General features: G+C 39.4%; 1 protein-coding gene across 3 annotated transcripts in view; it reads left to right on the forward strand.

The window, feature by feature from the left end:
- LYPD6B (LY6/PLAUR domain containing 6B) overlaps positions 1 to 26,180 on the forward strand; it is a 50,265-nt gene that overhangs the window by 19,186 nt on the left and 4,899 nt on the right. For 2 of the 3 annotated variants that reach the window (XM_043576657.1, XM_043576658.1), the window contains exons 2-4: positions 4,885 to 4,954; positions 22,617 to 22,767; positions 25,302 to 25,400. In XM_043576657.1, coding sequence (XP_043432592.1) covers positions 22,653 to 22,767; positions 25,302 to 25,400 — 214 coding nt within the window. In that variant the 5' untranslated portion in view covers positions 4,885 to 4,954; positions 22,617 to 22,652. The remainder of the gene's footprint in view (positions 1 to 4,884; positions 4,955 to 22,616; positions 22,768 to 25,301; positions 25,401 to 26,180) is intronic. The other variant, XM_043576659.1, reaches the window with a different exon arrangement.

A 26,180-nucleotide genomic window follows, 5' to 3' on the forward strand; every position in this document is an offset into this window, starting at 1 on the left:
ACTACACTGGAGATTTAATTTGAAGTGGGTAAGCTGGTGATCAGTAAAACTTGATTTCCCTGCCTCCAAACTTGACTTAGTGTGTACCTGATGCTTCTGGAAGAAATGAACTTGTTGGCTGGTGAAATTTCTTTTTGTTTCTTTTTTGAATGTTTATTCATTTTTGAGAGAGAGCAAGAGACAGAGCGTGAGTGCAGGAGGGGCAGAGAGAGAGGGGGAGACACAGAATCAGAAGCAGGCTCCAGGCTCTGAGCTGTCAGCACACAGCCCGGCGTGGGGCTCGAACCCATGAACCATGAGATCATGACCTGAGCTGAAGTTGGGTTCTTAACTGACTGAAAAACCCAGGTGCCCCTGGCAGGTGAAATTTCTGAGCCAAGAATTGGGGGCATGGGAGCTATTAAGTGTTGGAAATCCTCAAAGTACCAGGCTATCCAATCCCTAGTTTAGGATATGGAAACAGAGCATCAACATAATAGTCTGCAAACCTAAGTGCACCCTTTCATTTATTCTGGGGATATCTGTGGAAAGTCTCACCCAGGCTGCTTTTTTTTTTTTTAAGAGGAAACATTTTTCCTGAGGCATTTCCTCTACTTGGCCAAACTAAATGTGTTAGATCTGTTCTTTTCAGATTTGCTTATTTCTGGCATCCTCCCTGCGTGGTTTCAGCATAAATAATATGCCTCCCTACCTACTACAAGCTATAGGAATCACTAGCATTTTAGAAAAGTGATGGTGGTAGAGTTAGTAACACTCTATAATCCATTGTTTCCATAGCAACTGGTGCATGTTTGCTGTTTGTACACGGACTGCCTTCACAACTCTCTTCAAACCACTTTAGAGCATGGACCATGTCTTAAATTTTTATTTCTGGTTCCTCATATGGTGCACAGTAGGTGTTCAAGAATGCTTATTAAATGCATAAAAAAATGAAATAAAAATGACTAAAATGAATTTTAAATGTGTATATATTTTTGTCTGCAGATATGTGTATATATATGTATGAATTTTCCATTTTAAAAGTTTATTTGATGACTACTTTCTCAGCTAAGAAAAACCTCCAAAATAAATGTGGATTGATTAAGTCAAAACATAACACTTCTAATCCAATACTCAACATAATTACCCACATGAAAGGAAGCCAGATAAGTGAGGAATACATTATGTGACCATGCTGCAGCTGCAGAACATTGCCACATTTTCTTAGATTTGTCCTGCAGGGCCCAGTGAACCCAGGCCTAAAGGAATTCTTATGACAGCTCTCCCAACTGTCCTTCATGAGCTACCATTGCCAAAAGCTATAGAAAGTTAAGCAAAAAAGCCTAAGCAGGGGTAGCAATATTTAAATATACAACCACCTAGTAGCCCTCATTTAGCTATTAGATTCCTGCGGTTCTGGAATTTTCCTTGAAGGATTTCATAGCCAAATCAAGCTCATTGGAATATTGATTATTCTTGCCACTGCTTTCTCCTCACGGAAGCTCCTGTCAGTTTGATACTTCTGTATATCAACCTCTATCTCTTATATAGACTTGAACCTTTAACTGTTTGGGGTTAATGGTCAGAAATCAGATGTTGCTGTAAAGTATGTCCTGAGTACTGGCCATGTCTTTTCTACATTCTAAGTGTAGTATGTAACGTGCATATCCCCTGTGCAAGTTTTTTTTCCCCCTTGTTAAATCCATTGTCTCATAAAATGCTCCTTAAAATGTGCCTTTCACATCTCCTTTCTTCATTTCACAATAGTCAGCAAACATTTGGAGCCCTGCTCTGTGCCAAGCCCATTGCTGGAGATGAAAGACTAGACTAGGCCTGCCTTCAGGGAGCTTGAATTTGGTAAGAGAGGGAGATAGGACTCCCTCCCTTTGTGCCCACGTTCTTCTCCCCATTGAAGAATCTGACCACCTGGTCCAAATGGCTGCATGGGCTTGTGTGGCATTCAGGGATTAGCCAAGTGTTTTTCGGTAGACCAATTAAACGAAATCACTGAGAAGAATAATTAGGGTCCAAAGCCCCAAACTTAATCTCATATTAACCTGGAAAAATAGCAGCAGTGATTGCCATCTGCTGACATGCCACCCACAGACAGACAGTGAATGTTCTAGGCCGGCCAGGCCTCCCATGAGCAGGACCAGGAAAGTACCCCTGATTAGAGCAATTAGAGCAGCTCCCTGGGCCGGTTCTTAATTTGCTTAATCACACTCACTTCACTGGACTATGCCTTGGGCTTAGGGAGTTTTAGGGGAAGAAAAAAATGCAAGGTTTGGGGAAAGAGAAAGGAAACAATTTGAGAGAGAGAATTCAAATTCTCCTCTCTAGTCAGTTTAGGGTTGGCAGAAAAGGAGAATGACATCAATGACAAGGTGTAAATACGAGGAAGCTGATTTGGAAAATGGGTCCTTTGAGTCTTGTTTGGGTGAGAATCATTGAGATCACAAAAGGAAGCAGCTGGTAAGTTCTGGAAGCCTTTTTGTGTTAGCCCAGAATCTGAATAATGCACTAAGTGGAGTGTAGTGCATATATTTAAATATTTATGTATAATTGGCTGTTATTTCTTAGCCTGCTCTGCCATGGTCCCATGACTTGATACCCTTGCTTTTAAATGATCGTTTTCTAGATGCTAGAAAGGCATTGTACAGAAAAAGAGAAGAATCCTAGCATACCAAACAGGGAAAATGCAGAAGGAGACCAATTTCAAACCAGAAATCCATCATAGCAAGCTGTCTTTGAGAAGTTTTGAAAGTACTCTAGGGTGGGGACCGAAATGGAGGCGTTTGGAATTGGAGCCCAATTTAAATTCTATCCATGACTTACTTTGTAGTCTTGAGCAAGTTACTTATCCTCTCTTTAAACTTTAAATTCATTGTCAAGTGGGGAGGACAACAGTGCCCACCTTACAGGGATGTTGTAAGAACTAAATGAACTAATGGTGTTAGGTACCTGACACCCATAGCCTTCAACAGATGTCAGCTTGGAAAAGGAAGTCATCCTGCGGGGGGACACATGGAGAAAACCAGCCAGTCGCTGGAAAATCGGCTCTCTGAGAAGAAGGAACTTTATTTTAAGCACTGATGCAATGGCTGTGAACCAAGGTGCTCCATAAATATTGATTGAATAACTAAATAAATGTAGTAAGTCCATTTAGAGTGTTTAAGTTAGGTTATTGATGAAATTAATGTGCATTTTAAATGACTATAAGGAAATAATGGGTGAAAATTTCAAGTGTGGCAAAGGTGTATTTTTGAAACTTTTAGCCAGGAAAATGTTCCTTCTCCCTTTGCCCATCAGGGACACAGAGTTTGATTCCACTTTTTTCCCTAAGACCAAATGATTTGGGGAGCGTTTTTGTAACATTCTAGATGGTCTCTTCCTAGGTGCGGATTCCCTGTTCTTTTGCTGTCCTGTTTGGATTGTGTAGGAGTGAGAGAAGCACACGTTTAAACTACTGATGATAAATACTCTTCTTCCATTTGCTTCCAGAGTGTGACAATTTAGTATCCCCTTGTGATGGAGGGCAGAGGCTCAGAGGTGCAATACCTCTCTCTCATATGTAAGTAGGCCCCACTTGGGGGGTCTCTTCTGAACCAACCATCCATGGGCTACTTGGTTCTGCCCTTATCTGTGGGCAGTGTCTTCCTCTGGTCCCTGGGGTTTCAAGCTTTTGCACAAAGGGAGGGGAAAGGGATTGGCGTTCTCCACCTAACCCTAGCCTGAAGTCATTTCTTACACCAGACATGATGAACGAATACTGCCTTTGGAGGAAGGTATACAAATTTGCCAAAGAAAGGAATGCAGTTCTGGGACCTCCTAGCTACAGGATTATGTAAATCATTCAACACTAGTAAAGCTTAAGTTATGAAAGTAATTTCCATTTGTAGTGCAGCTAATTAGTCTAAGGAAATGGTGGCAGGGGATGTGTTCTATAACTTCTCAGGAGGTAGCCCTGGCTCTAAAGAGAGAGTTTCAAACTCACCTCTAAGATGTTACATGTGGATAGCTAATATTTGAGTTCGTAAGTTCATACTATCTTCCAGACATTATTCTAAGTGTTTGAGACATATTAAGTCACTCACTTGAGGTCATTATTGTTTATCTCCTTTTTACAGTGAGGAAACTGAGGCACAAGGAGGTTAAGTGATTTGTCCAATGCTTGCACTAACTTTTAATGCTTAATTACGTGTAAGGGAACGGAAATCCTGAGAAATAGACCAGGTATAGAAAAATATTTAGCTTGTCACTCAGCCAAAGAGCAGGAATCTGCCCCTTGCTTTAGGTGCACAAGGAACCATTGCTTCCTTTCCTATGGAAGCGAGTCATAGCCCCCTCTTACCATGAAGACTTGATGCTAGGGACTAAGAGAAAGGGTTCCCAGGCTGCTGCCTCTTTTCTACTTGAAAGCCTGAAATCTGGAATCTCAGAGTCTCTAACGGAGTCATGGGGATGAGCTATTTCTAATATTTCAAGGAACCTAACAGAAATTGTTCACTTACGGGCAGCCAAACAACCTGGGCTAATAAGTATATAAAAACATTTTGTTTTGCGTTTGTCAAAATTATATATCATGTTAATAATTTAGTTATCTTGTGTGGGTCAGATATTTTCATGGCAATTGTATGTTTTTAATCTTAAAGATGGGTAACTATCCTCTACATATGGTTTAGCTAAATCATTCTAAACATGGAATCTAGGGTCTGGAGTAGGGGCAAAATAGAAATGGACTTTGGAGATGGAAACATTAGCCCCTATTGGCCTATTGTTCAGAAGATGTGTTGCTTATACTCAACAACCACAACATACTCAAATGGATAGCATGTTTCTCTTCTGCAGGAAGGCAGTGCTTTCTACATGTTTATCTATCTTACCTACTTTTTTCTGTTCTTACAGATCACTGTGACCGTGTTCTTACTAAGGTCTCGGGGAGACTTTACTGATGAAATCTGTAAAATGTAATCAGGTTGGTGAATTCTCTGATGTCCACATCCCTACCATCACATGATACACTTCAAAGCCAAATTAAAAATGCTATTTTGTGTCATCTCATCTTTGGCTTTTCCAAGCCCCTGGTCCAGTAGAACTATTGAGCTTTAACTAGATGGTAGGTACTCAATCATAAACTATAGAGCCAAAAGAATTCTTTGTTTGAATTTAAATTTTGAGTCTTTTATGATTTATGTGGGTAAAAAATCAAACCAAAAAATGGGGTATACTCTGAGAAGTCTTCTTCCTACTTTTGTCCCCTCTTACTATTTTTTTAATGTTTATTTATTTTAGACAGCTCGCGTGGGGGAGGGACAGAGAGGGAGACAGAGGATCTGAAGCAGGCTCTGCACTTGCAGAGCCCGATGTGGGGCTCAAACCCATGAACTGTGAGCTCATGACCCAAGCCGAAGGTGGGCACTTAACTGACTCAACCACCCAGGCACCCCTTATACTATTTTTTACCCTGTTCCTTCACCTACAGTTCATCGCTCCTATTAGTTTCCTGTATATTGTTACTGAGTATATTTATGCATATATAAGTAAATGCATATGGTAATTCTTTAAGTTTATTTATCTATTTTTGAGAGAGAGAGAGTGCACGCGCAAGGGCGAGCACATGAGCAGGGGAGGGGCAGAGAGAAAGGGAGACAGAGAATCCCAAGCAGGATCCATGCTGTCAGCACAGAGGCCGACGTGGGGCTCAACCTCATAAACCCATGAGATCATGACCTGGATCAAGAGTCTGATGCTTAACGAACTGAGCCACCCAGGTGCCCCCATATAGTAATTTTTATTGTTTTCTCTCCAACACACAAAAATAACGTGATATTCATATCTCTAAATCTTTCTCCATTCAGATATATATGTATATATAATCTGTATCCTAGAGCTTTTTCACAGCATCATACAGGGAACATCTTCGCTGTGTTCTATTCCATTGTGTATGTAGAGTTTTAAACATGCACACACACACACACACACACACACACATTTTGATGGACACAGATTGTTTCCAATCCTTTGCTATTATAGTGCTGCTATGACTCTGATGACAGTGTATCATTGTGCATGTGTACAAGCCATCTTTTGAAGAAATTCCAAGAAGTGAGATTTTGGGTAAAGGGTAAATACATTTAAAAGTTTAATAATGTTACCAAATTGCTCCTAAGGGGTTATCTTTCCACAATCAATGTATGCAAATAACTGGTTTCCCATGGTCTCCTTAAAACACAGAATTAGAATACATTTTTATATGAGACTAGTCAAAATCTGAAAGTTTAAAGTATACTTTTGGTTCTCATTTCTCCTATTTGAAAAGATGCTTAACTTTTCTCCTGGTGTTTAAAGACCATTTTGTTTATTTTTCTATGAAAAGGCTGTTAATGTTCTTTGCTTATTTTTCTGTTAGGTTACTGATAATTTTCTTATTGATTTCTAGTAGCTCTTTCCATATTAGCGAGATTATCCATTGTTTTGTCTGTGACATAAGTTGAAAAAAGTTTTTTTTTCCAGGTTGTTACTTGTTTCTCGATTCATACTATCTTTTGGTCATACATAACTTATTTAATATAATTGAATGTATCATAATTTAATTTTATACTTTCTGAGTTTTGAATTACAAATGGAAAGGCCTTTCACCCCTCCAAGGAAGTCACTCATATTTTGTTCTGGTACCTTAAGAAAATTTTATTATGGAAAATTTTAAGCACATTAGAGAAATTAGGATAATAACAGATAATAACAGATTCCCATGTGTATTTGAGTGTATTTCTGGATTTGCTGTTCCATTTGTCTAACTACTCATGTGCAAATACTATGCTGTTTTAGTTACTATAGCAATAGAGAATGTTTTAATGTCTATCCAGAGTAGTTATTCCCTAAATGAGATAGTCATCTACTCCAAGTCATGCTCTATAAAAATGGGAGAAAATTATAGTTGGTAATCCAACCTCCTCAGGTCAGGGATAGACTTGATTTAGAAGTTGACAAGGAATGGGAATTGTGCGAGTGAAGACGGTCCCCAGGGAGAGTAGTACTATTAACATACTATAGGAAGGTAAATAGTAATTACATAAGAGCATGAAACTCAGGGCAGGTCCTCATCTAGAAGGTGGGATGAGGAAGAGGAACCCACGAAGGAAAAAGGACATGGTTCTGGTGGTTGAAGCTTGCTTTGCCCTTTTAAAATAGCCAATCCTGGTTCTCTTTGGCAAAGTCGGAAGGCTGATAATAGAGAAGGTTGAAATATTTGCTGTATGTATGCTCCGGGGAACTGATCAGAGACTTGAAATCTGTCGCAGAGCAACAGCCCGGGTGAAGTGTGTCAAGGAGCCCATGCTGTCATTCTGCTCTCGGCAGTTCACAGGTCTGGACTCTGTGAGCAGTCTGTGCATAGACTTGTGTCTCTGTGGGTGCAAGGGTGAACCCCCCCCTTCCCCGCCCCCCATGCATATCTCAGGAAGGGCAGTGAAGATGATACTTCTCAGCCTTCTTTCCAGGAGACAGTACTAAATCTACCTAACAAGATATCTTTGCTGAAAAAGATCTGAGAGCGAGGACTTCTAATACGAGTGCTCCTTGGGGGGCGTCTTGGTAGCTCAGTCGGTTAGGTATCTGACTTTGGCTCAGGCCGTGATCTCACTGTTTGTAGGTTCAGGCCCTGCATTGGGCTCTGTGATGGCAGCTCAGAGTTTGGAGCCTGCTTCGGGCTCTGTGTGTGTCTCTTTCTCTGCCCCTCCCCAACTTGCACTCTCTCTCAAAAATAAAAACATTACTATGAATTCTCCTTGGAAATACATCCAAAGTATTTAGTAGGGTCAAATCATAATTTCTCCCCCCTTTGAAATGCACATATCTGCTATACTCTGTCTATACCCTCATTAAAGCCCAGAGAATGTTAAGATGGTCAAAACATGGGGAAAAGGCCTAGGTTTGGAGTGGGTATAGATACTGAACCTGGATCACTGCTTTATGACTTCATTCCCCAGCAGACACCCTTAATAGCCTTTGGCACAGCCCATGACCTTCTCATCTCCAGTTTCCTCTTTATAACCTGCAGATGAGCACAGAAAACTTACCTTTCACAGGGATGTATGGGGAAGATTAATTAGTTTTCAATGGGAAAGTTCTTTGACAATCAGTCATGTGGTATAGTGTGCTAATTTGAGTCTGCACAGCCATGACTTGGGGTAGCAGCCTGCTGCCCAAACCCTGACACTAGAGGGTAAGTGGAAATCGGTCTGCCTCAGCGTCAAGGATATGGACTTTGCAAATTGAATGAATGTGTGAAGTCAACCTTAGTCAAGCATTTATTCAACACCTATTAGCTGTCTGCCCTGTGCGAACAGTATGAGGCACTCATAGTGGGTGCTGTATGCATTGGGGGTGGGGGTTACCAAGGAGTGGTAAACCTGAAAGGCAGGTACTGTACTTACTGCTAGAGTGGTTATTACCCACAGTGGCGAACAAAAGCCCAGAACTGCAACTCTGGACTAGAAATCATCTGCCATCAATAGTGTGAGCTCAGCATCAATTACAGTGGGCTCCATGTTCCGGCGTACTGAGTAGTAAGTAGGGTCATGGGTGCTTACTCAGTTCTTCACTTTTCAGGTGCTATCCTTATCACATCCCTAAGCTAGTCTTCCCCTTAAGATGCTTTCAGTGAAGGGAGTCTTTGGATCCACTAACAAAAGGGAACTAGAAAAGACTCCCTTTTTTGGCCTTTTTGACTTTGTTGTTGCATGCCACTGTTTTAAAATCTACATTCAAGGTGTGCTTTAAGTACAAGGTAAAAGGGACTATTTTAGGCATTATCATAGAACACTTTCTCTGCCAGTAAGGAGTTTTATGGTCTGGAAATTGGTACAGAATATGGATGAGATCTCCGTGTACATTTTGAGCTGAACTTTTCCTCCACCCTCTTTCAGTTGTCCTTGAGTGAGGGTAGGAGGGAATGGAAGAGAAGGAGGGGGAAACAAAATTAAGAAAGGTGGGTATGAGTAACCTTGGGAGGTGAAGTAAAGGGCTTTTCTGGGAAAATGAGGCTACCAGGAACATTATTCCAGTAGGAAGGTTTGGTACCACAGAAGATGAGAGGTGTTACCAGATGCCTAACCAAAGGGGGCATTTCAAGAAAACATAGTCATGTAAAAATTAGTGTTGTTTCTCAAAATGTAAGATCTTAGGAAGGAGACTATAGGGAAAAGCACCATTACATTAATATGGGATTCCAGTTTACAGTGGATTTATTATACTCAAGTACACTTACATTTCTGTGTAGTTATTTATAGGTGCTACAATGCAATAGGAGGTACTATACTGAAACCTGAATGTACTAAGGCTTCAGTGGGCTTCAGTACTGTGTCCATAACAACGTGTGTTCTTTTTTCGCAGCTTCTTGATTGAAGTTCAAGAATTTTGCCTATCCTCTGCTTACTTATTTTTTAAATTTAAAAAAAAATTCATTTCTGAGAGCCTGCGTACACACACTTGAGCAGGGAAGGGGCAGAGAGAAAGAATCCCGAGGAGGCTCTGGGCTAACAGCTCCAGGCTTGAGCCCGCAAACCATGAGAACATGACCTGGGCTGAACTCAAGAGGAGGACGCTTAACGGACTGAGCCACACAAGTGCCCCTATCCCTCTGTTTGTTTAATGATATTCTTCAGTGATGGTAGGAGCAGAAAAAGCTGAATTTTGATGGGTTTGTGATATTTGCATGAGATTATAACATATTCTTCAGCTAGATTTATCTATTTAATATTCCCATTTTCTTTCGAAAGCCTTTGTTCTTACCTCGATTGGTTTATAGCATAAATTCAATTGTTGCTTTACTATAAGCCAACAGTAATATTCGCTCTTATGTTCTCCTAGTAAAGCAGTACTGTTTATTCACTACAGCTGTTCCTACTATAAGTCTGCTATAACAATAAGCCATGATACTTTGGTCCAAAGTGACTCTTGGTATTTTAAGACTAGATTCAAGGCTCAGTCAGACACCAGGCAGGCAGATGGCACATTCAAAGGTATATTCAGTCTGGTGAATTGATAGGAGGTTATTTATAATGGTATGGCTAGCTTTGAGAAAACCAGCAGGAGATAGTACCGGACGCCAGAGTTCGCAACAGAGAAGAGTTATTTCTGTTATGTAGGCTTATAGGACAAGGAGAGAGAATGGCTGTCAGAACCCAGGAGAAGGTAGCTCTGGAGTTGGCCACCTGACAGGAACTGAGGGATGTGCTAATAACCAGGCAGGGAGTGAGTCAGGGAACAGGTACCCCAGTCTCAGTCTCTTCCCATTCTCCAACCTCCCAGTTTCTGCCATTACCCAAACCAAATTAGAAGCCCATGGGAAAAAAAAAAAACAACTATGAGTGGTCTTCATAACTTGGCTTCCCAAGGCACAGAGCAGCATGGAGAGCGATGGAAGTTGGGTCTCAAGGGGCAAAAGGTGAAACCCGGCAGGGTTCACTTCCCTTCCATCCTGTGAGGATAGCTTGGGAAGATGGTCATAGCATTTTTAAAGCCTGACATAGTGTATGTTGAACAACATGAAAATAGACTAGGTTGTAGTTGAGTAGACCTTCAGTTGCTGAAAATAGAGTTCTTACAATCTCCACATGGTTAACCTAAAATCTACACAAACAATTTAAATGGAAGTTCTTTTTTTTTTTTTTTCAACATTTATTTATTTTTGGGACAGAGAGAGACAGAGCATGAACGGGGGAGGGGCAGAGAAAGAGGGAGACACAGAATCGGAAACAGGCTCCAGGCTCTGAGCCATCAGCCCAGAGCCTGACGCGGGGCTCGAACTCCCGGACCGCGAGATCATGACCTGGCTGAAGTCGGACGCTTAACCGACTGCGCCACCCAGGCGCCCCTGGAAGTTCTATTGGTAGAGAAAATGAAAACTTTTTAAAAATTTTTTAATGTTTATTTCTGAGAGACAGAGCACTAGTGGGGGGGGGGTGCGGTGCAGAGAGAGAGGGAGACACAGAATCTGAAATCTGCTCCTGGCTGAGCTGTCAGCACAGAACCCAACGTGCAGCTCAGACTCACGAACCGTGAGATCATGACCTGAACTGAAGTCGGACACTTAACCCACTGAGCCACCCAGACACCCCTTTTTTTATTTTTTCAATTTATTTTTATTGGTAATGCCTACAGTTGTGTGAGACCTTTAGAAACTTTTAGCTTATTTACAAGTAAGGACTAAAACTTGTTGTGCCCAACCCAGTGCTAAGCAAGAAAGGATATGGTCTTATGTCCCTAGACAAACCCAAGCTTTTTTCAGAGTAGAGTCTAACCCATGGGCTGGAACAGACACGGTAAGGTTAAATGAATGAGAAATATTGGAACTAGGCCTTTAAAGAGGAGTTGTCAGTATGGGTAAGGATGCATGTGAGAGCACAGAACTTGTTGCTTTTTAAAGCAGACTTTGTAAGAACCATTGCATCTTATGTAAGCACAAAGAATACAGATTTATCAGAAAACAGATAAATGAAATGCTCAACTTAGGCCCGTTGTGCCACGTGTGTTCTAGGGTAGTTTTCCTAAAATTGTTCTTCAGGGGAATTTTACAAACTTCTCTCATATATGCTCAGACAATCATAGAATTTGATAGCTGTAAAACGTGTATTGAATTTCAGTGTTGAGTAGGTGTTGCATGATCTTAATATTTTCCAGTGTGTAATCCATAGAACCAACCTTAAATTTCTACTTTTAGCTTTCCAACTGATTTAATAATTTGACAAAAACAGCAATGGGTAAGGACTTTTCCTTCAATTTTCATGACTTTCTGCAAAACAGATATTTAATATCTCTATTTTATTGATAGGGAAACAGAGTCTCAGAGAAATAGAGGGGTTTGTTAGAGTAGATCAAACAAGTGACAGAATCAGAACTTGCACCCAGGCCTGCGTGCCTACAAAGGCCATTCTTCCCCCATTATACTAGACAGCATTTACACTTGACTTCATCCTTGTGGGATTATGAACCACTGCTTAAATGCAGTTTTTCTTGTTGCAATTAAAACACTATTTAATGCACATAATTTTTCAGTTTCCTCTGGGAATATGAAATTATGCACATATATATCTTTATATATGTACACTTCTTCTGCTCCAAGCGGTAATAGTGACAATTTATAGAGCAAGTGACATGCTGTAACTTTGTTATATATGCAGAATGCAGAAATTTTTTATTAGGATTGCTTTTATAAGCTTGTCAGCTTCCAGAGAGTTCTTTGAATAATCTGTCCTGAATTTTGTGACTATGCAAAAGTCAGCATGATAGTCTTTTGCCAAAGCACATAGTTTATTGTTGTTTTTTAAAATGCCCTCCTGTTTTCAGAATGAAACCCACGAACATGTCCTTTACTTGTGTGATATATTTTTAGCTGTAGAATCGAGAATAAAGTTGAGCTAGTGGGAGCTCTATAAACAATGGTCAGTGACATTAAGCCCTAGCACAGGAGAAAGATGACAAGCCAAATGTATAGTAACAATTCTATATCCTGAAGATCTCCCAACTGAAAGATAACAATATGGGTCCTGGAAACAGCTGACATGATTGGTAATACAGTCTTTTATACAGAGTTCTAGGGACACTTTTACAACCTGGCACATAATTAGCACTTAAACAGTCAAGTCATTCAATAAAATAGATCTATGTTTGTGTAGAAGCACATACGTACATGTATGTATGTGGGTGTGCATATATGCATGCACACATATCCAAATGAATTTATTGCCGAAGATTTCTGTTTTGGTATAGACATTCTCTTATGTTAGAATTTATACAGAAAGGTTCAAATGAGAAGGACATCTGTATGAACGCTTTATTTTTATGGTCCCTTTTTTATGTCAGCTGAGACTAAATGAAGTCAAAAGTCCTAGCCATCGCCTGTATGCTGACCCTGAAAGCTAAATTTTCTCAGTTGAGTTGTGTATGGCACATATTAGAGAATGCATGCTTGGCATGAAACATTCTTCCACTCAACAAATGTAGAATAATAGATTCTTAGCCAGCTGTTGGACATTCCAGCCTAGATTTCTATTATGAGAGCTTTGATTGGTTATTAAAAGAAATGGGTTCGGCAAAGCAAGCAAGGATATGGAACATAAAAACAATGCCTTCCATGCCCAGCCTTTGTTGCTGCTTGGTTTATGTCTATGTAGTTCTGCCAGTGGAATTGCTCGTTAACAGTACCAAACACCTGTGCGCCCACAGCTTTCCTGCAGAACTTCAGTCCACTTGTATCTTTCTCTCAAATTTAAAGACCCCCTGCTTCCATGGAAAAGAAAATAATCTCTCTCATTTACCTCCCTGATAGCAGAAATACCTCTATAGAATTAATATATGCCCTTGGCTTTTTTTTTTTTTTTTTAAGAAATGGCCAATTGAAGGATGCTTCTGCAGCTCTTTGAAACAAATTTCAGGCATTATCCATATGTTGTTTGGTGCTCTCTGTATAACACATAGCGCCCATTAGTTTGAGAATTAAATACCAGGAAGAGTTTCCTTTTATCAAATAATGAGAATATGTGTCCCATATGCATTTCCCTTAACGCCTGAAAGGTACAAAGTGAAATGTAATGCACAGCAGAGGAACACCATGCATGGATGTTTAGTGGTTCAGATCTTTCCTCTCTCAGGGTTTTTACTCTGTATTTTGAGAGCCTTAATGTCGAAATGACTTGGCATAAGCCTCCTAAAAATCGTTTGTGGATACAAACTGGGCAACAATTATTTCACCTATGTGAAGGATACTCTCAAATTTAATCAGTTAGCATATATTTATTAGGTTCCTACCATTTGTCTAAATAGTTCAATAAAACATGGCAAACCCATCTGGATTCTTTTTAAAAGGAGTACATTTTCCAATTCCCAATCATCTAAGCTTTTTAATCTTGTTCATGTGGAGTTCTTAACCTTCTCCTCTAGTGTCATCAAAGCCTTCTCAAAAAAGATGTAAACTTGTGTCTTTGACAAAAATGCAGCTGAAAAGCTATTACTTGGGAAGGTTTTTTTTAGTTTTTTTCTTAACATTTGAATCACATTTAGAAAGTTGCCTTTAAAATTGATTAGATTATTTTTTACCCATTGAACACTTATTGCCCCGTATTAACTCATGATTAGCTTTAAGGTTGATTTCCATAATAACAATATTTTAATATTAACACTGTTTTTAGATATTATTTTATCAGGTTGTATGTAGTAGAAAAAATCATCTTTAGCACTACAAAATGTACAGCCTTATGCTTAGAAATGAAATATTCATTTCTGTGAAGTTTTGATCCTATGATGAGATTTTTAAAGTTATCCTTGTAAACATTATAGCAGGGATCTGAAATATGGGAATACTGTATATGGTATAACTGGAATTTTTATGGTATAACTGGAATTCTTCATTAATATCCTTCCATAGAAATCATAAAATCCTAGAAGGGGAAGGAACCTTGTCAGTCATTCATTCCAACTTTTCATTTGGTTGCAAGAAAGATAATTCCTGAATCCCCTTTAGAAATTAGTGCATAGAACTCAACACTATTTACCAGATTTGGTCCAGCTAATATGGAATGAAGTTGGACAGTTATATCTCTTGATCTTATCTCTGTTCTCCTGCTAATGATATCTGAAGAACTGGGAAGGAAGATACATGAGGGGAAGCAGACACTTAACATTTCTTTTTTTTTTTTTTTTTTTTAATGTTTATTTATTTTTGAGACAGAGAGAGACAGAGCATGAACGGGGGAGGGTCAGAGAGAGGGAGACACAGAATTCGAAACAGGCTCCAGGCTCTGAGCTGTCAGCACAGAGCCCGATGCGGGGCTCAAACTCACGGACCGCGAGATCATGACCTGAGCCGAAGTCGGCCGCTTAACCGACTGAGCCACCCAGGCGCCCCCACTTAACCTTTCTTTAATGCCATCTAAGTGAAAGGTACTTTATCTATGTAATTATACCCAATCCCCACAACAGCTTAAGAAATTTATCTACATGGCTCTAAGCCTCACTTATCTTATTGACAAATGGGGTTATGTGGCTAGTAAATGTAGAAACAATTTGTAGTTTTCATAAGAAATTGAAGATGATACTAAGAAATGAAAAGACATTCCATGCTCATGGATTGGAAGAACAAATATTGTTAAAATGTCTGTACTACCCAAAACAATGTACACATTGAATACAATCCTATCAAAATATCTATCAAAATCCTATCAAAATACCATCAGCATTTTTCACAGAGCTAGAAAAGACAATCCTAAAATTTGTGTGGAAGCACAGAAGACCCCAAATAACCAAAGCAACCTTGAAAAAGAAAAGCAAACTGGAGGCATCACAGTTGAGACTTTAAGTTATAATATAAAGCTGTAATAAAGTGGTATGGTACTGGTGTAAAAATAGAAACATAGATCAATGGAACTGAATAGAAAACCCAGAAATGAACCCACAACTATATGGTCAATTAATCTTTGGCAAATCAGGAAAGAATATCCAATGGGAAAGAGAGTCTCTTCAGCAAATGGTGTTGGGAAAACTGGACCATGTTCTTACACTATACATAAAAATAAGTTCAAAATGGATTAATGACCTAAATGTGAGACCTGAAAGCATAAAAATACTAGATGAGAACACAGGCAACTTCTTTGACATCAGCTGTAGCACCTTCTTTCTAGATGTGTCTCCTGAGGCAAGGAAACAAAAGCAAACTTCAAAAAAAAAAAAGCATCAAAATAAAAAGCTTCTGCACAGTGAAGGGAACAGTCAACAAAACTAGAAGGCAGCCTGTGGAATGGGAGAAGATATTTGCAAATGACATATCTGATAAAGGGTTAGTATTCAAAATCTATAAAGAATTTATAAAACTCAACACCCAAAAACAAATAATCCAGCTTAAAAATGGACCAAAGACATGCGTAGACATTTTTTTCAAAGAAGACTATACAGATGGCCAACAGACACATGGAAAGATGCTCAATGTCACTCAGCATTAGGAAAATGCAAGTCAAAACTACAGTGAGGTATCACCTCACGCCTATCATATTGGCTAAAATCCACAATACAAGAAACAACAAGTATTGGCAAGGATGTGGAGAAAGGAGAACCTTCTTGCACTGTTGGTGTGAGTGCAAACTGGTACAGCCACTCCGGAAAACAGTATGGAGCTTCCTCAAAAAGTTAAAAATGGAACTCCCCTACAATCCAGCAATTGCACTATTAGGTGTTTACCCAAAGGATACAAAAATACTGATTTGAAGGGATACATGCACACTGGTGTTTATAGCAGCATTATCAACAATAGCCAAATTACAGCAACAGCCTCCATGTCCATCAACTGATGAATGGATAAAGATTGGAGGGGTGTGTATGTGTGTGTGTATATATATATGTGTATACATATATATCTCTATATCTCCTTCTTTATATACATACACACAGGAATATTACTCAGCCATAAAAAAGAATGAAATCTTGCCATTTGCAATGACATAGATGGAGCAAGAGAGTATTATGCTAACTGAAATAAGAGAAAGACAAATAGCATATAATTTCACTCATGTGGCATTTAAGAAACAAATGAGCAAAGTCGGGGGAAGGTGGGGGTGGAAAGAGATAACCCAAGAAACAGACCCTTAACTATAGAGAACAAATTGATGGTTACCAGTATGGAGGTAGGTGAAGAATGGGTGAAATCTGATGGCGTGATGAACACTGGGTGTTGTATGGAAGTGTTGAATCACTATGTTGTACAGCTGAAACTAATATTATGTTGTATGTTACCTAACTGGAATTTAAACAACAACTTTTAAAAAATGCTGATCCTGTAAAACAAAACAAAAAGGAGAACCAGAATTTTATTCTGGGTGCCCTTTCTGAATCTAAAGCCCATTGTTTTTCCTCCTCTCTAAGATGATTGTATTAACCCTTGGCAGACACATCTCAAATTGAGTTTTTGGCCCCAGTAACGTATGTGAGTACAGACATTGTGTCTCTTATTTATTGTTTTCTGAGTGCTTAGCAGAATACATGGTATAAATGCAAGATTTATCATCCTAATATTTTCAAGATTTGGATAAGCTGGTATGAGTGGTTGAATCATGATCCTACTTTTTCCTAGTGAATGTTGTTAAGAATAAAGTCCATGGTACTCCGTGGGTATTTTGTATTTTCAGAGGAAGACAATGGATTGGGTGGGTATAAGGTAAAATTCTCTCTTGTATTTTGCTTCCGGCACTTAAAAGAGCTAGATTAAATATCTCTAAGGAAATTCATATTTAAACTTAGGAGGACAAAAGAATTTTTTGTGTACCAGAAATAGAACACCTGTTAGAGAAGGTAGAAGCTGCAGCATAGGAGCTGGGCTCTCGATGCCCAGGCAGGTTAGCAATTGAAACTCCAGTCCCCCTGCAAGGAAGGGAACTACAACAGGGTCTCAGCATAGATGCCATGAACACTGTTCTTAAATGTAACAGGAACCAGAGTGTCTCCATTGGCCAACCTGGCCTAATAGCCAGAAGCAAGTAACACAATCCTTGTTGCAGATGATAAAGTTTTTTTTTGTTTGGGCAGATTTCTTCTTTTGAGAGGAGTGTTTTCATCTATTCTTGTCCTTCTTAGTAAAATTTCAGCACTCATTTTGAATTTCCACTTGGCCTTCTATTCTTTTTACAAGGGAAGCCGGGCCTATTAAAGTTTGTCATTAAAGTGTCTTACTGTGGGATAAGTGATGCTTTCAGGAAAGTGTGAATATGAGTGTTGATGGGCATGTTGGACTTAGTAGAGCTGCTTCCTCTAAATTATCCATTTCATTTGTTTTATTGGCAGTTGGAGTTAGCCTTGGCTTGCTGACTCATTTTTAGCAACTGTGCAGGAAGTACCAGTATTTACCACATTGTTTGGTCTCTTCTTTTTCAAATCTCCCTTTGAGTCCATTCCTTTTGAGACCATTTCTTCATCTTTGGACATTCCATCAACTCCTTACTGCCCACAATCTTTGTCTTGTTAAGAAAAGAGTTCCTTAAGATCATAGCTAAGATGTTGGTTCTATTTTTTAAAAAAGTATTTATTGGATATTTACCATGCACTGAGCCTAGACCTAGGGACTTAAAAAATAGTTTAAAAAATAATGTAGGTAATTTCCCTACCCCAAAAGAGAGTTTATGATGTCAAGGACATGCTGCTTGTTGAAACCCCCATCATCTTTGCATATTTTCCGTGGAGGCAGAAAATGCCACATGTAGGATAAGATGCTGATTATTACTCAGACCTGGGAAATAGTCACGCTTCTGGACCAAGTGCCGTGTAGGTCCTTTACTCTGGGCAGTAATAGGCCAGGTGGGCTTTGCAAATGTACACATCTGGCTACCTGCCATTCCCTGGAGTACCTGAGAGTTGCCCATCTCTGTTGAATCTGCCTTTGCAGAAAGCACCCCTTTCTTTTGGCATTCTGGAGCATATCCTACTTGCCAAAGAGAGGATCATAAACCAAATGGAAGGCCAGCACCACAGGTGAGGGGTTTTTGACCAGGCCTACCATCTGTGGGGAAAAATGGATAAAAATATTGTGCTCTGCTGGGGAGGAATGATTTGAGCCATCCTTGAACTTGAGTGTATACCAGATACCTAATGTATATGTGGAACTTTCTTAGTGTCAACTATAAAACCATCTAAGTCACAGGAAGCCAAATCCTGACAGTTGTATTCTGAAACAGCAAGCAGCAGTTCTTAACTGTTATGTTAAGATTAACAGATTCCTTAACAGATTCCTTTTGAGATGCTCAGCCCAGGGGGAAAAATCTATATAGACACAATATTTTGCAAATAACCCTAACAAGCTTACAAGTCACCCCTCCCTGCTCTGAAGAACTCTGCTCTGTGTGATGGTCCTGGAGAAAATACCAGAATGGTTTAGTCTGACTCATCTTAAAGACTTCTTTTTTTTCCTTCTGGAGCAAAATACAAGCTCTACTGTAACCTTGTTCTGCAACAAAGACTGCAGTGAGAGCCTACTCAGCAAAGTCTCAGCAGATAATTTTTAGTTCAGAGTCTTCGTGAAATGATTCTAAATGTAAAACAACTTTCAGATACCATAGTTAGTCATTTGCTTTTTCATTATCCTAATGTCTTTTGGTTGTGAAAGATAAAACAGTCATGTTAACACAAACCTATCCACTGCAGAATAGATAGAGATAGATATAGGTACTTAGGGGAAAGCAGTATTGGTAATAGATTATAAAGCCGGCTCTGGAAAATAGCAGACATTTTTATTTAGTGTTTTGTTTGTTTGTTTCATTTGATAGGTAAAACCTTTGCAGTTCTGGCGAATTTTGGTACAATAAGGCTATGCTGTTTTAGCTAAAAATGGAAATAAAAATATACTAGTCGATATGGCAACTTTTCACTGTTGTTTTGATGGGGTTACTGTGTTCCAGGAAGTGTGCTAGGATCTTTACACACATTGTCTCCTAAGCTCACTTGTACAATGGTAATGATGCCACTTTCCCTACAGTCCTGTTTTGAAGAATGGAAAAAACAAAATACAAATCTAATCCTTGGGCTTGCTGTTCATTTGGTTGTTTTAAAGTCGTCTGCCATCCAATCACTCTTTTATTCAGAGAAACCTTTGTGAATCCTAAATTCCTCTATGTTGTCTGTTATTGGCATCCCTTTATTCTGGGAGTGAGAAATAAGGCTAGGGATTTGGGACCTGTTGCTCTGCAGAGACCAAGCATTTTTTAAAAATCAGATAATCTAAAACCAAACAGTTCCTTGGTTTTGTTAGATCCCAAATCCTTGCCATGGCCTGTAAGTAAGTGCCTGTATGATCTGGTCCCACCACCTCTGACTTTGTCCCTGCCCCCTCCCCCCTGCACGTGCACTTCTTCCTATCTTGGAACCCTAGTGTCTTTTCCCTTGATTCTTTGCTTGGGTGGTTTCTTCTCATACTGGGTCCACTGTATATGTAAAGTAGGTCCTCCTATTCACCCACACATCTCTCTATTGTACTTATCTCAGAATCATGACTATCTGAAATTACATTTTCCACATAGTTAGTGTCTGTCTTCTCCTTCTAAAATGCACACTTCATGAGAGCAAAGGCCGTGTTGGAGGTCCAGTAATAACAATTTCTTTCTATGTACTACATGTCAGTAATGACATTTGAATGAATAAATGAGCTTCTGTCTCACATAGAGATTACATGAGGAAAACCAGGGGTTCTGACTTGTGATTCCTGTTTGGAGATATGTTCTTAACAGCGAATGCTACCTAGTGAGGATTGAAAACTGGCGAACACAGCTAATTAGATAAGTGCTTTATGTGTATTAACTAATTCCTACAACCCTCTGAGGTAGGTATTAATATCATTACTTCCATTCTATAGATGCAAAAGTTGTGGTACAGAGAGGTCAAGGAACTTGCACCAGTCTATAAAGAGAGTAGATTTAGAAGCAGGTATTTGAGCCTGTACTCTACCTGAAAGTGCCCATGTGCCCAGCACTCGGCTGAGTGCTTCATACACATGATGTCATTTAGTCTGTGCTTCTATACTCTGAGGTAGAGACTGTTATTGTGCCTCTTCTACAGATGGGCAAGCCGAGGCTTGGAAAGTTGAAGCAATTTGTCTGAGGCCACATATTTGTTAGTGATGGAAAAGGGACTGAATGTAGATGATAGGACTCTGAAATGTATAATCTTAGGCATTATTTCCATATTACTTGAATATGGGTTGCTATTGGAACACAATGAATTTGAGATTTGTGAAAAAGGGACGAGTCTCTCCTACTCAAAGTTTCTCCACTGGTGTAAAGCAGGGGTCTTCATTCCTTGGCTCCAGATTCACAATTAATATGGAGCAGTCCAACTTAGAGAAAGGAATAGGAGAAGGAGAATTTGTACCAGCATAATGACTCGTCTGTAAGGAATAATATAGTTAGCTATTAGAAATGTCCATTTCTTCAGAAAGAGCATAAAAATAAGATTTAGAAATCTAATAACTGTGAACGATCAATTTTGGTTTCTAAAATGAACCAGGACAGAATTTTATATATGTATTTACATATCAGTAGGTCGCATTCTGTCGTGAGCTGAAATGCAGTATAGGAAGTTTAGCCCTATTGGCTTTTGAAACCTTCCAGGTTTTCCTTTACACTGAGTACTTCTTAGAGACTATGTTCAATTGGTGGCAGAAGCCATCTATAGGGATGGGGATGCTGTTGGCTATATTTTGTCTGCTGTCTAGTTCCATCTTTGTAGGTAGGCATTATTAGCTATACATGCAAAACCAATATACTCACAACACAACAGGGGGAGGTAAAATCCCTAGATTCTGTGCGTTATTATCCTGGCTTCAAACAAAATATCCATGTGAAGGATTATGCTCATATGTGCAGAGATCAAACTTTTCTTCTTTGAAAAATTTCCTAAACCCACAGAGACCAGCTGATTCAGCAAGAAGAAAATGAGTTCAGGCAATATTATTGAACTCTAAGGTTCTAGCATTTTCACAGACTTGTATTACAAGTGCTGTTACTTTCACAATCCTATGTGATTCTACCTGAGCCTATATTTGATGCTTACAATTATCCAAACGTGTGGGCAGAATGGGTGTTATTAAACCACTTTGCAGATGAGGAAATTGAGGTTAATAGAGCTTAAAGAGCTTGCCCAAGGTCAGACAGCTAATAAATAGCAGAGCCAATACCTGAACCAAAGTCTTTGGACTCCAAGTTACATCCTTTTCTGCTTTCCACACCTCTCCATTGCCAAAGAGAACCTGTTTGTGGTGATCCTGTATGTTCTCAGCATCTCTCCTGAAGATTTTCTTACTACCAGGTCTGCTTCTAGAGGGTAGAACCAGTGGGACTTAAGATGTACTGTCTTCCTCGGTGCGCTGTGGACGTCTGTTGTTTCACTGGGTATCAAACCTGCCTACTTCACCTCTTTGAAAGCAGAAGCAGTATTTGTGGGCTAGGACTAACATCACATCAGCATTTCAAACAACTCTTATTCTGTTTTCTCTAGAACCTCCTGGCAGCTTGTTGCACCCAGTGTGACAGACACAGATGGGGATGGCATTGTCTTTGTGCTCTGGGGTCCAGCAGAGACTCTATTTCCCAAACTCGTTGTACATTTATGCACTGCCCTTCCTAGTTCTCTGACTCTTAAAGTTTCTTCCAGGTTTTGAAAGCGTTGCAAAATTTCTCAAACACAAGTGTTTACTCAGAGTATGGACTTGACAGATAGGTGTTTCAGTAACTTCAGGTGAACGTGCCTCTGAACCCTGTTTGTTAAGTGATTGCCTGATTCAGCACAAAGTACGCCGGCTAGCCTCAGGCAGTGAGGGAATGGGGTGCGGCCACGCCCATGCTGTTCCTTGTTCTTCCGGAACCTGAAAGGCCTTTGGGTGTCCTGCTAGAGCTTAACTGGCTAGTGCAGAGGCCTGACCAGTAGAAGGCAGTAATTACTTAGCTTTCATCTGTGAAAAAGAGTGCAGTTTGCTTACAGGTACGGGCCCTATAGAACAAGTAGATGGTTGGATAGATTTGAATAATCAGGCTTCCCAAATGGAAGCAAAGCCTGCTCCTCCTGACAAACAACATGCAGATAAATGCGACCAGTCTCTCTTTTCATTGTAGATGTGAGTTTTGGACTTTCCCATAACCAAGGTCAGAATGCTGCCCCTCCGTCATGCTCTGGCTGTAGCTGTTGTCCAGATCTTTATCTTGTCAGAAAACTGGGCATTGGCCAAGAACATCAACTTCTACAACGTGAGGCCTCCTCTGGACCGTAAGTAGTGGTTGTGTCCTGGTTCACGACCGTAGGGTCAGGGCGACAATTCGAAGTCCCTCTTTCCACCTATAATAACTTTGCCTGCTCTGGAATATTTGGTTTATACCTAGAATAAGCCAGAGAGTCTTCACTACTTTGGTGAGGAGGAGTAGTACATAATGACAGAAATTTTCTCCATTTCTTTAAAATGCTTTAGCTTTCTGCTGAAGTCTCAAAATGGTTCTTGGTTAAAATACTCTGTTTGGGGTGCCTGGGTGGCTCAGTTTAAACATCTGTCTTGGCTCAGGTCATGATCTCACGGTTCATGAGTTCAAGCCCCGCGTTGGGCTCTGTGCTGACAGCTCGGAACCTGGAGTCTGCTTCTGATTCTGTGTCTCCCTCTCTCTCTCTGCCCTCCCCCTACTCACGTGCACTCGCTCGCTCTCTCACTCTCAAAAATAAATAAACATTTTTAAAAATGAAAAAGTAAAATAATCTCTTGAACACTGTCACCACGAATGGCTTGGCAGACAGTGTTCTTTGTTGATCTTTTCAATGGAGAAGGATATTGGCTGTAGGAAGGAAGTTTCTCCGTATATAATTTATATATGGTTGTGGAGCCCAACATGAGGTTTGAACTCATGACCCCGATATCAAGACCTGAGCTGAGATCAAGAGTCAGATGCTCAACAACCGAGTCACCCAGACACCCCTAAATGATATATTCTTTCAAATGACCATTAACAATTTTGAAACACATTTGTATATTTGAAATTAGGTGGGAAATAATACTTGGATTTTCATTAATATGCATAGTCACCATTAGAAAAGGCTGTATAAAATTCAACTTTTCCACTAATAATTTACACAGAAGCAAATATCAGTGAACATTATCTATAGGATAATATATTTTATATGCATACATGTGAATATTTGTACTTTTATACATATATCATCTCCTTTCTCTCTTCAGACAAGTGAGACTTCTCTGATATACTTTATTAGAGAAAGATTATAGACACCAATTGGTATAAAGATGAATGGCTATAGTTCCCACACCTGGAAGAGTATCAAAATCATGATAAAAGCCTTTAAAACTACATATTCCTTGGTCTCCTCTGCAGAGGTTCAGTAGTCAGAAGGGTGGGATGTAAATTATATTCTTTTCTTTCCCTCCCCCAAACCCTCTTCTTTTTAAAAAAGCTCTTCTGATACTATTCATGCACAGCCAGGTTTGGGACCCACTGTCTTTATACCACTTCTAAATGAAGCCTATATATTACTTTTCTTCCCTTTGTGCTTTCTTTATTATTTGTTGACACTACGTGTGTGCATACACACATATATTGCATATATACCACGCACACCTTGAACTATCATTTATTATATATTTCTAAACTGGTAATGATTGTATACTAATAGCTTAATGACATGGCACAAACACATTGAGATTTTCGTAAAATCTAAATTATAGACAAATTTTGAAACTTTAAGCCTAATAAAATTTTATGATTAAAAAAAATCATTAAAAAAATAGAAATATTTGACTAACATGATCAGTTTACTAGGATGGTCGGACATTTTCCTTAATCTTTATCCATCTTATTCTCCAAAAATGGAAGAATTGGAAGTTTTACATAAGGCTTTATGCCATGGCTTATAAAGAAATGTCAAATTTATTACACTTTTGACTTCTTACCCATTAAAATAACAAGATACAAGTTTGGGAAAAAAAAAAACACAAAAACCTAAAGACCAAAAGGACATTCTAGTTACTTTCAATCCAGACTGCCAGCAGTCATAATTCCTGCTTTCTGTAACACCAGCATGAGCATAAGAGCCTGAGAATTGCTATCATCCTTACATTAAAAGTTACATTCCTGATTGAGGTCTAATGTTGTGATAATTGACGTATATCAAGTGAGATTGCTTGATTGAGGTTGAAGATGGCTGTAATGGAAGTGCGTGTAGACAGAAACCAGCAGGATTTGATGTGCCAGGGACTATGCTAGATTTTTTTTATTGCAGCCTCCTGTTTAATCTTCATGATTCCTCTGCAAGTCATGGGGATATTCACTGTTAGCATTTCTCTAAATATTATTATTTCCTGGAAGTTAAAAATGATAAAGCTACTCAGTAGGAAGAACAGAATTCAAGCTCAGGTTAATCTGACTCCAGTTCTTTTCAGGGGCCACACTAAACCAAATCATTGGTTCCAATCCCGCCACCACCCTTTCCTGTGCTCTCAACCCCCACTTATTCCCAAGTTATAAATTGTAATGAAACAATACCATGGGTGTTTCAGAGTGGCTTGTGGAACCATTTTCATTACTCTATAGTAGATAAGCACAGACAAAATATTTAAAGAAAAGACAATAAATAGGCCCCGAAGTCTGGCAGTTAACTCCAGCTCCTTGGCAACGAAAACTCTAAGGATGATGGTTTGTAAATTTCGTTTGATCTAATAAAAGTTGCTAATTTGTGCGATCTTTGATGTTTAAAATTTTTGTCTTTTTTAACCTTTCTGTTTCACTGTGCATTTTTCTTTAAAGCTACGCCATTTCCAAATAGCTTCAAGTGTTTTACCTGTGAAAATGCAAGGGATAATTATAACTGCAATCGATGGGCAGAAGACAAATGGTGCCCACAAAGTAAGTGCACTGAGTTTGGAACACTCTCTGGTGATTATACCTCATTTAGGTCTCTCTTAACTGGCCGTGAGCAGACCTGCCTTATATAATGGGATTAGCATATATCAACAGGCTGATGATGTTATATCAAAATCAGATTTCTTTTAGTAGACTGTGCAGGTATCAGACTACTCTGAGAGTACTTGGAAACTGATGGTATAACCTCAGTTTGTGTGTGCTGTGTGTGCCTCCAGGGAGGATTTCTTAAATAGTATTTATCAAGCAGAACAAATAGTCCACAGTGTTGTCTAAGGCATTCTAAGAATTTCAGAAATGCTTGATACCTCTAGAAAAGTCACACTTACTGGCTAAAGCAAAGAAGGGTTTTTTATACTCTTGAGATACATTGGTGCCTTGGTAACTCATTCATTCATTTGACAAACATTTGAGAACTTTTTAGTTTGCTTAGCTCCCGGATACATCCCTAGTGGTTGGGGACAAAAGTAGAAGGGAAACCAAGTGGGGTCTTTTATTGTCTTTAGGCGGGAGAAGATGACTACCGGGACTATGGTGGTAGGGATAGAGGGACAAGAAGTCGAATGATTTAACATATATAAACTTGGAGGTAAAGCAGATGGGATGTGCTGAGGGATGATTTGGAATTGGAAAGCTCTACTTAGAGCTATAAGATGAGGCTATTCAGATTTTTAGGAAGTACTATTTTTTAGGTTTTCAGACCTAAAAGGCCAAGAAAAGCAAACCAACCAACAAACTCTTCTAGAGCTAAAGATTACCAGTTTT

This window comes from Prionailurus bengalensis, chromosome C1 (assembly GCF_016509475.1).
Source record: "Prionailurus bengalensis isolate Pbe53 chromosome C1, Fcat_Pben_1.1_paternal_pri, whole genome shotgun sequence".
Taxonomy (NCBI): domain Eukaryota; kingdom Metazoa; phylum Chordata; class Mammalia; order Carnivora; family Felidae; genus Prionailurus; species Prionailurus bengalensis.